General features: G+C 37.6%; 1 protein-coding gene across 7 annotated transcripts in view; it reads right to left on the bottom strand.

Moving 5' to 3' along the window:
* CNTLN (centlein) overlaps positions 1-11,237 on the bottom strand; it is a 268,476-nt gene that overhangs the window by 22,438 nt on the left and 234,801 nt on the right. For all 7 annotated transcript variants that reach the window (XR_001514051.1, XM_015564722.1, XM_015564724.1 and 4 more), the window contains 2 exons: positions 10,801-10,938; positions 9,622-9,807 (listed from right to left, as the gene is read on the bottom strand). Coding sequence is in view for 6 of the 7 variants with exons in the window: in XM_015564722.1 (XP_015420208.1) it covers positions 9,622-9,807; positions 10,801-10,938 (324 nt within the window). In the remaining variant the exon portion in view is untranslated. The remainder of the gene's footprint in view (positions 1-9,621; positions 9,808-10,800; positions 10,939-11,237) is intronic.

Here is an 11,237-nt window from a genome sequence, read left to right as displayed (position 1 = left end):
GAGAGGGCTGCCGGGCTGCCAGAGGGATGTCTGATTGCCATCTTAGGCCCAATCCCCCGGGGAGCAGGCCTAAACCAGCAGGTGGTCATCCCCTGAGGGATCCCAGACTGTGAGAGGGCACAGGCCGGGCTGAGGGCCCCCCCCCAAGTCCACAAATTTTTGTGCACCAGGCCTCTAGTTGTTTCATAAATCTTTAGGATTTCCTATATAAAAAAGCATGTCTTATCAGAGAAATGTAACTCAAAACAATGCATTATCATCTTACACACATTAGGATGGCTACTATTTAAAAAAACAGAATACAACAAGTGTTGGCAAGAACATAGAGATATTGAAACACTTTTGCACTGTTGGTGGGATTGTAAATTGTTTGAACTGTATTGTCTCAAAACTGCATGCACCTGTTTGTGCACTAATCACACTATTGTATTTACTACAGCATTATAGCATTCAATGATGTTTGTTAAGGAAAATCTTCTCTCTCTGCTATACTTCTAGTTCTTCAGTCATTTCCATTCTTTTACTTATTTTTTTGCAATCAGTTTGTCGATATTTGGATAACAATGACATTTAGATTAACTTTGGAATGAATTCTAGCATTTGCAATATTGATTATTCCCATTCGGAAAAACAGTACTTCCCCCAATTATTTAGTTCTGTTTTATGTCTTTCAGTGTTTTACCATCTGCTTTACAGGTTTCTTCATTTCTTAAAAGGTTTACTACTAGGTATTTAATAGTTATTTTTTTATTATTGTAAATAGAAATTTAAAATAGCATTTTAAAATATTATTATTTGTAAAAACAAATTTATTTTGTACGTTGATCTTTTTGAACTCGTTGCTGAATTCTCTTGTTAGTTTTAATAGTTTATGATTTTATTCTCTTAGATTTTCTAAGTACAAATATGCCATTGACAATCAGTTTGACTGTATCCATTCTTATAATTATATATTTTTCTTGTTTATTTGCATTTCCTGAACTTGTAGAACAAGTATTTACCCCTGAGGTATAAGGATGAATCAACAAATGCAAATAAATAAATGACATATTACATTAACAAAATAAATGATAACAATCCTATGATCATCTCAATAGATACAGAAAGTAATGGACAAAATCTAACATCATTTCATGATAAAAAAAATTCTCAACAAAATGGGTATAGAAGGAACACACCTCAATATAATAAAGTCCACATATGACAAACCTAATGCTGACATTATACTCAATGGTGAAAAGTTGAAAGCTTTCCCTCCATGATCAAGAATAAGATAAGGGTGCCCCTCTCACCACTCTTATTCAACATGGAATTGGAAATCTTGGAGCAATTAGGCAGGAAAACAATAAAATGCATCTAAATCAGAAAAGAAGAAGTAAAATTATATTTCTTTGCCCCTGACATGATATGATATATAGAAAAATCCTAAAGACTTCATAAAAAACCCTGTTAGATATAGTTAACAAATTCAGTAAAGTTGCAGAATACAAAATCAACATACAAAATTGAGTTGTGTTTCTAACCACTAACAACAAAACATCTGAAAGAGAAAACAATTCCATTTATAATAGTACCCCAAACAATAAAATATTAGGACTAAATTTAACCAAGGAAGTAAAAGTTCTATAAGAAATTGATGAAAGAAACTGAAGAAAACACGAATGCATGTAAAGATATCCCATGCTTGTGGAGCAGAAGAATTAGTATTGTTAAAATGTCCACACTACTCAAAGCCACCTATAGATTCAATATAATCCCCATCAAAAATCCAATATCATTTTTCACAGAAACAGAACAAACAATCCTAAAATTTATATGCAGCCACAAAAGAACATGAATAGGCAATATAATCTTGAAAAAGAACAAAGCTAGAGACATTGCACATTCTGATTTCAAACTACATACAACTCATACAACTCACTAACAAAACCCCAAATAATCCAATTTAAACATGGGCAAAGGACCTAAATAGATTTTTTTTCAAAGAACACATACAACTGCTGGTGGGGCTGCAGACTGGTGCAGCCATTATGGAAAACAGTATGGAGTTTCCTCAAAAAATTAAATATGGAACTGCCATTTGACCCAGTGATCCCACTTCTAGGAATATATTCTAAGAAACCCAAAAAACCAATCAGAAAGAATATATGCACCCCTATGTTCATAGCAGCACAATTTACAGTAGCTAAGATTTGGAAACAGCCCAAGTGCCCATTAGTAGATGAGTGGATAAAAAAGCTGTGGTACATTTATGCCCTGGAATACTATGCAGTAGTAAAAAAGAATAATCTCTTACCTGCTGAGACATCATGGAGGGATCTGGACAGTATCATGCTAAGTGAAATAAGTCAGTCAGAGAAAGACTAGTATCACATGATCTCCCTCATTTGTGGAATCTAAGTAACAAAATAAACTGATGAACACAGTGAATCCAGAGACATGGAAGCATGGAACAGAGTGGGGAATCTCAGAGGGAAGGTGGGGGAGGGTGTGTGGGTGGGAAGTAATCAACCTAGAACCCTGTATGCATATATACTTGGGTTGAGTGGATAAAAAAGCTGTGGTACATTTATGCCCTGGAATACTATGCAGTAGTAAAAAAGAATAATCTCTTACCTGTTGAGACATCATGGAGGGATCTGGAGAGTATCATGCTAAGTGAAATAAGTCAGTCAGAGAAAGACTAGTATCACATGATCTCCCTCATTTGTGGAATCTAAGTAACAAAATAAACTGATGAACACAGTGAATCCATAGACATGGAAGCATGGAACAGAGTGGGGAATCTCAGAGGGAAGGTGGGGAGGGTGGGTGGTGGGAGGTAATCAGCCAAGGACCTTGTATGTGTCTGTGCATGGCCCAGGGATGCACACAATGGGATGGCGAGGGCTTGGGTCAGTGGGGCAGGGGCGGACCCATGGACATAGAAAATAGGATGGTGAAGGCCTGGGGTGGGGGGCAGGGTCAGTCTGGAGGGGGTTAATAGGGGGAAAGGAGGACATATGTAATACTTTCAACAATAATTATTTTTTTTAAAAAAAGAACATACAAATGGCCAAAAAGTACATAAAAAGGTCCTCAACCTCATTAATCATCAGGGAAATGCAAATCCAAACCACAATGAGATATCACCTCATACCTGTCAGGATGGCTGTTACCAAATAGACAAGAGATAACAAATGGTGGCGAGGATGTAGAGAAAAGGGAACCCTATTTGGTGGGGATGCAAATAGATGCAACCGCTATGGAGCAGCGGTTCTCAACCTGTGGGTCGCGACCCCTTTGGGGGTCGAACGACCCTTTCACAGGGGTCACCTAAGACCATCGGGAAACACGTATATAATTACATATTGTTTTTGTGATTAATCACTATGCTTTAATTATGTTCAATTTGTAACAATGAAAATACATCCTGCATATCAGATATTTGCATTACGATTCAAACAGTAGCAAAATTACAGTTATGAAGTAGCAACGAAAATAATTTTATGGTTGGGGGGTCACCACAACATGAGGAACTGTATTAAAGGGTTGCGGCATTAGGAAGGTTGAGAACCACTGGTACAGAGGATCCTCAAAAATTAAAAATAGAACTACCATGATCTAGCAATCCAACTTCTGGTTATATCCAAAGGAAATTAAATCAAGACTCCAAAGAGATATCTGCACTCCCATGTTCATTGCAGCATTATTCACAATTAGAGGCCCTGTGCACGACATTTGTGCACTGGGGGTGGGGTGAGGGTCCCTCATCCAGGCCTGTGCCCTTTCACAGTCTCAGAGCCCTCGGGTGATGTCTGACTGGTGGCTTAGGCCCATGGGGAGTGGACCTAAGCCACCAGTCAGATATCCTTAGTGCTGCCAAGGAGGCGGGCCACTGTGCTTGCCAGCCATCAGCCCGGCTTGTGGCTGAGTGGTGCTCCCCCTGTGGGAGTGCACTGACCACCAGGGGCAGCTCCTGCATTGAGCGTCTGCCCCCTGGTGATCAGTGCGTGTCAGAGTGGTGACCAGTTATTCCGCCGTTTGATCGATTTGCTTATTACCCTTTTATTATTACCCTTTTATTATATAGGATAGCCTAGACATGGAAACAACTTAAGTGTCCATCAATAGATGAATAGATAACAAAAATGTGGTACATTCATATATAAGTACAGTGAAATAGTAATCATTCATAAAAACAAAGAAATCCTGCCATTTGCAACAATACAGATGGACTTTGAAAGCATTATGCTAATTGAAATAAGTCAGACAGAAAGACAAATACCATATGATCTCCCTTATGTGTGAAATCTTAAAAAGCTGAACTCATAGAAGTACTAGTAGAGAGTAGAATGGTTATTTGCCAGGGGCTGGGGTGGGGTGGGGGAAATGAGATGGTGGTCAAAGGGTATAAACTTCCAGTCATGAGGCACGTATGTTCCAGGGGTCCAATATACAGTATGGTGACTATAGCTAAAAATACTATATAGTATATTTGCAAACTTCTATGAGGGTATATTTAAATATCCTTACCATAATTACAACAATAAAGTGGTGATTACATGAGGTGAAGGATGTGTTAACTAACCTTATTGTGGTAAACATTTCATAATACATACTTATATTAAATCATCACATTGTATACCTTACACCAGTGATGGTGAGAACCTTTTGAGCTCGGCGTGTCAGCATTTTGAAAAACCCTAACTTATCTCTGGTGCCGTGTCACATGTAGAAATTTTTTGATATTTGCAAACATAGTAAAACAAAGATGTATATTTTTGATATTTATTTTGTATATTTAAATGCCATTTAACAAAGAAAAATCAACCAAAAAAATGAGTTCGTGTGTCACCTCTGACACGCATGCCATTGGTTCGCCATCACTGCCTTACACTTAAACAATGTTACATGTCAATTATATCTCAATAAAGCTGGAAAAAAAAAAGAACAGAAAAAATTTTAAGAGACTAGATCAGTACACCAAAGTATTAACAATTATACATGCAAAAATAAAATTATAATGCTCCACAAATGTTCTCACTAAAGAAGAAGGAAATTTATATGCCCAAAACATCTTACTAAATCTCACTAAAGCAAGTACATATTGATAATTAAATGACTTAAGCTTCAGGCTAAATGTTGTTCTTTAGCTGATATTTATTTCACAGCTAACACAAACCACTGAGAAGATGAAATCTGGCATATGACTCTCACATACAAGCCCATTAACAAGCCTATATCAAGGCTCAATCAAACTGAGCAAATACTTCTAGAAATTTCTCTTGTGTGTTTTATTCAGTTAGTAGGAGAATTCAAAGCCTCAACTCTGCCACATATATCCAGCCCAGATGCTCAAAGCACTTGATTTTACCCCAGAGCAAAATTCCATATTCAAGACTAGATCTAGAACAGATGGCCACTCCACCTCTATAATCTTGCTGTGCCCTATGAATAAATGAAAGGAATAAGGGGAACAGGGATTCCACAACAGGGCCAGAATAAACATTATTACCATTAATACTACTAATAACATTTATTAAGTACTTTTGTGTACATGATACCCTAATAGCTCTGCACAGAATGGGTCCTGGTGATCATAGTGTTCCATGTAGAAGCTATGTACATTCTTTATGCTCATAAAGAATGCAGCTCTGGCCTTCACAGAGTTTTCCATCTGAGCAGGGATTAAGTGTCTAGTACCATTCTAGCAGATATAAAATCAATTCCTCAAGAATTTAGTGAGCCCTATTAGGGGTCAGTTCTTTGGGGATAATGAATGATAACACCCCTCTTCTCACATTGGCTACAATCTACTTGACACAAAAAGAAAAATACAAGAGTTCATAGTTACATGTTAATTTATGTGGTACATACAATAAATATTTAGGAGATAAATGAGAGTCCTACTACTACTACCACTACTACTAGCTGACACTTAGATAGCACTTCTGGTATAATGGGCAATGCTTTATCTGTGTTAACTTATTTAAACGCTCATCTCAGGTATATTCCATTATTACACTCATTCCATAAATGGGGAGATTGAGGTGCAGAGGAGTAAGTCACTTGCCTGCAATAACTGGCAGAGTAGGGCTCTTACCTCTTAACCACAAAGGTTACATGAGGACTCATGAAAGAGGGAGGCACGGAACTAAACGTGCAGGATTTAGCAAAGAACAAAGAGGAAAAGGTATGTCAAGAGAAAAGCAGAACTTGAGCAAAGGCAGTAATGAGCACAATATGAATGGAAGATGGAAAGCAGTGGGAAGGAAGATTCAATTCTGAGCAAGATAGAGTCAAATTATGAAAAGTCTTAAATTTAAAAAAAGGTTTAAGCTTAGATGTAACGCAGTAGGATTTAGAAAGCCACTGATGGTATGGTGCCTCAGATGACAACTCCTGAGCATGTCTATGGTCCTAGGGGCATAAGTGCAAGGAAGAGAAGAATGATGTCATCTCATTCCTCTGAACCAATGATCCAGCCTTTGCTAATGTTTCTGGTTTCAGCATTAATTTGCTGGTGGCTCTTTATGATAAAAACTAGAGGCCTGGTGCACAAAATTCGTACACTTCGGGGGGGGGGGGCCCTCAACCCGGCCTGTGCCCTCTTGCAATCTGGGAGCCCTTGGGGGGATGTCCCACTGACGGCTTAGGTGGGAAGCGGGCTTAAGCTGTCAGTGGGACATCCTTAGCGCTGCTGCAGCCGCGCCAGCTGTGAGCCCGGTTCTGGCTGAGCGGTGCTCCCCCTGTGAGAGCACACTGACCACCAGGGGGCAACTCCTGTGTTGAGCGTCTGCTCTCTGGTGGTGAGTGCACATCATAGCAACCGGTCATTCCGCTATCAGGCTGAAACCAGCTCTCTGATATCCCCCGAGGGGTCACGGATTGTGAGAGGGTGCAGGCCAGGCCAAGGGACCTCCCCCCCGCCCCCTCCCCTCCCCGGTGGACAATCGGGGCTGGAAGAGACGTGGGAGGTTGGCCAGCCAGGAGGGACCAACATTGCTGGAGGGTTCCAGGGTGTGTCTGGCCCATCTTGCTCAGTTCAGATTGGCTGGACCCCAGAAGCAAGCTAACCTACTGGTCGGAGTGTCTGCACCCTGGTGGTCAGTGCATGTCATAGCGAGCAGTTGAGCAGCCTTAGCATATCATTAGCATATTATGCTTTGATTGGTTGAACGGCTGACCAGATGACCGGACACAGCATATTAGGCTTTTATTATATAGGATACATTACTCAAAAAGCCATGAAACTACAGCAATCTTGAATTTACCTACTAAGACATCTATACACTCTATGTTATTTGTTGCTGAAAAATATAAAGGACCAATAATGTTACTCTTGAGCAACTAGAGATTAGATAATGCATTTTATCATTAAATATCATTCATATCCTTGGACATAAATACAAAATTTGATTTTAGAAAATAATTTTTGCTAAACTATTTTATGTGAAGAGGTACACCCATTACATTATCATGAAGGTCAAAAAACTTCTAGTCATAAAATTCATTTTTCTATTTAAAAAATTTCTGGTTATCAATTCTTCTTTTTAAAAAGGACCAATTAAAAGAATATTTCAGAAAAGATGATTAACATTTTGAATAAACCTTATAATTATGTACTTCATGTTTTGTATCTTGGCTAAAAATACAACAAACAAGACCCTCAGATGAATATAAAACAAGAAAACAAAGGTTTCTGAAGCTAAAAGTCATAATGAATATAGTTTTACATCATGAATTACTGACAATATTCAATGAGAGTACTTGTCATAAGTTCAATAGCGAGAGTATACAACAGCATTTGGAAGAAATGATACTTTAAATCTGGAAAAGGGAAATTACGTTTACTAAATTAATACTCTGTAATCATTTAGGTTCCTCTGAGTCAAGCATTATTGGTTTGACTTTACAACAGTTGAAACTTTCATTATAGAAATAAAAGAGCTAATTCATTCATTTTGTAGTTATTTTTAAAATGAGAAAACTCCCACAGTATCTATTCCAAAGAAACAAAAGGATTTTTTCGAAATGGAGCACTATTAATACTCACATAAAATGTTTAAACTCCTATTTTTAGAGGAATGAAGAATATAGCATTATATATAAAATCCAGTTATTTGCAATCTTATATTCAATCTATGAGTCCAGGAATATTATTTCCTATAAATACAATCAATACCTAAGCAGATAAGGGAACTATTATACTGTACTATATGTTGACCAGAGGACCTTTTCAACTAGGAGCATAAGATATGCCAAACTACTGACCTATCTAGAGAGAGAAACCAAAAAAGGAGAAAAGTAAAATACCAATATATATAAAATAATATACTTTAGTATATGTGACAAATGCAACAAGTATAATTATGCACATCCAGTAATGGCAGGGTTATCTGGGAAAGAGACAGCGGTGATGTTATTTTATTCTATCGGAGGACACGGTTTAACTTCATTTTATAAAGATTACAAAAATTAAATATTTTATATATTTAAGTAAATTCCTACTGATATGATATGCTAGTTTTTAATACTCAAGCCATTTGAAGAAAAAAGTGGTATGAGAAACTTAATCTTATCCAAGATTGCTCAAAAAAAAGAAAAGAACATTGCAATTTCAGATGAAAAGAGTCACTCTCCCACTATAGTGAAACTTCTTTTTAAATGGCAAAAGGACTATTACATTTTCACATTCCTAATGGAAATTTAATTTCATTAGCTAGTGATTATTATTGCATGCGATTCTGAAAGGTGCTATGTTACACTTTGTGGAAGCAGAGATTAGTAAAATATGTCCTTCACTTTAAGAAACTCTGAATCTATCTAGTGGCAATAGATCCGTTTGCTAAATATAATTTAAGTCAGAATAAATGGTACTAAATGGGGGTGTAAACAACTCACAGTGAGATTAAAAGGGGCACAGCAATCACAGATTCCTGGCTCTCAGGACCTTGTTTCTCTGAACACAGGGCTGGTCCTGCTCGGTTTTTCCAGAGGGGTGAAGGGAGGAAGACTGCCTGCCTATATGGGCTATAAGCACAGACCAGAGGTTTGAAAGCTCCTTATAAACACTTTCAAACAAACCACCTGTTTACTCTGTATCTGCCCTTCCCCCATCGCCCTCTGCTCTGGTGGTTCCTAATGGAGTCAATTCCTGAGCGTTTCTGGGTTCTTCAGCTGTCAGAGAACTTCTGGATTGGCATCCTTTGCAGGCACTTGGGCTTGTCCTCCTTTTGTTCTGCTAAGTCATTTGCCAATCCTCTATGGATTCCATGTGGATTGGGGTTCAGGTGTCTTTTTGCTTGGGTGATTTTTCAAAAAGGCAGTACAATGGAAATTACTTAATTCTTTCATCTTACTACCTGCCTTGATTATGAGATTACTGCAATTTCACAGCTAAGTTGACATTAAGAAAAGAGTATTGATAATAGAAGAGAAAAATTTTAAACTCAAGCTATAAAAATAAATATTTTATAGAGAAATTTTTCAACAATGTGGCAAGTAAGGTAGGAGAAGATGCTCTGTGGTTTAGGAAGGCAGAAAGAAACTAAAGTATTGCCCAAATCATCCGAAGCAGGCCACTGCCCACTCTGTCAGAAGAAAAGAACAAGTTAGTAATGCACAAGTAATCCAAACCTTCACAAATAAGGTGAACTCTTCCACTTTCTCACTGGCTATCTGCAGTTTCTTCTGTGCACCTTCTAGGGCTTGCTCACTTTGCAATGCTAATCCTTGAAGCTGCTTAGAAGCTGCTGTTTCAATTTCTGCCATTGCAGATTCAGTCTCATTTATTTTTGATACGAGGAGAGAAAGCTTGAGATCCTGCAAAATACAGTAGTCATGGAATAAAGATATTTCATAAGCAGATTTGGAAGAGGTAGTTACCCATGTCAGATAAAGGATTTTATGACTCTCTACATGTGTATTTATTTTATTTGGGTACAACTGATGGTTGTATTTATTTATTTTCAACAAAATAGCCTGAGCACACACTCTTTTTTGTTGTTAATCCTCACCTGAGGTTATTTTTCCATTGATTTTTAGGGAGAGTGGAAGAGAGAGAGAAAGACAGAGAGAAACATTGATGTGAGAGAAATACATCGACTGGTTGCCTCCTGCATGTGCCCCAACCAGGGCCCGGGCTGGGGAGGAGCCTGTAACCAAGGTAGGCACCCTTGACCATAATTGAACCCAGGACCCTTTGGTCCACAGGCCAACAATCTATCCACTGAGCCAAACCAGCTAGGATGTGAGTACATATCCTTATATATTCATCATAAAAATTAATTTATGCTTTCTAAAAATAATAAATCTCATATAGCAAATGGAAATATTAAATGAGTTTGTAAGTTTAGGTGGACTTAGTTTATATCTACTTGTGCCAGTTATTAATAATAGTTTTCATTTATGAGAAACTAGGAGCTCAGCGCATGATTCAAAATCGCACAGCGCCACCCACCCTCCAGTCTGGCCCTGCCTCCCTCCCCAGGCCCCTGCTGCCCTGCCCCCGACACTGCATGCGCAACCTCCTCCTATACGTTGACCCGTTACAGCATCCCGGTTAATTAGCATATTTCTCTATTTTTTTATACATATATGTAGATTATCAAGACAAAATCTGTTTCTCTAATGTAGCAGTACCTTTAATGAAAACAGATTCTCAGTGTTTCATGTAGAGAAAAAAGTGTTCTTTGCATTTATCTGAAACATTGAAGTAGCTCATAATAGTTTGGGGGAGAAAAAAAATGACAATTTAAAAAATAAAAAAGACATTGTTATATTCCATTTCTAAGCTAAAGTGTCCTAAAAGCATACCTTTTTTCCTATTTCCTCTTTAGTTTTCTGATACATCTCTTCATACTGTGACTTCTCTTTAACGGCGACACTAAGTCTTTGCTTTAGCGAATCAATTGATACCTTCTTGTTGGAACACTCTTCAGTCAATGTCTTTACCTAGAAGTGAAAGCATAAAGGTAATTATTATTGGTAAAGGCATTCTAATAGTATACTTTTTGTTTCAACAGAAACCAAATGAACACATGAGTAAGTCTAATTTCATCTGGTTTCTCATAAATAATATCAATTTCAAGTATAAGATTTGTAGAACTAATATTATAAATGAGACTAATAGTCCTTAAATCAATAGCAAAACTAAATATTGCACCAAAGTATAAATGCTGGCATGTGTAGTCTTTCACCTAATAATAGAGTACTAATTTAAACTACATTTCCTTTAATTACTAATGTAAACC

Source organism: Myotis davidii, unplaced genomic scaffold (genome assembly GCF_000327345.1).
Source record: "Myotis davidii unplaced genomic scaffold, ASM32734v1 scaffold197, whole genome shotgun sequence".
Classification (NCBI taxonomy): Eukaryota; Metazoa; Chordata; class Mammalia; order Chiroptera; family Vespertilionidae; genus Myotis; species Myotis davidii.
This window is presented reverse-complemented; position numbering and strand designations above follow the sequence as displayed.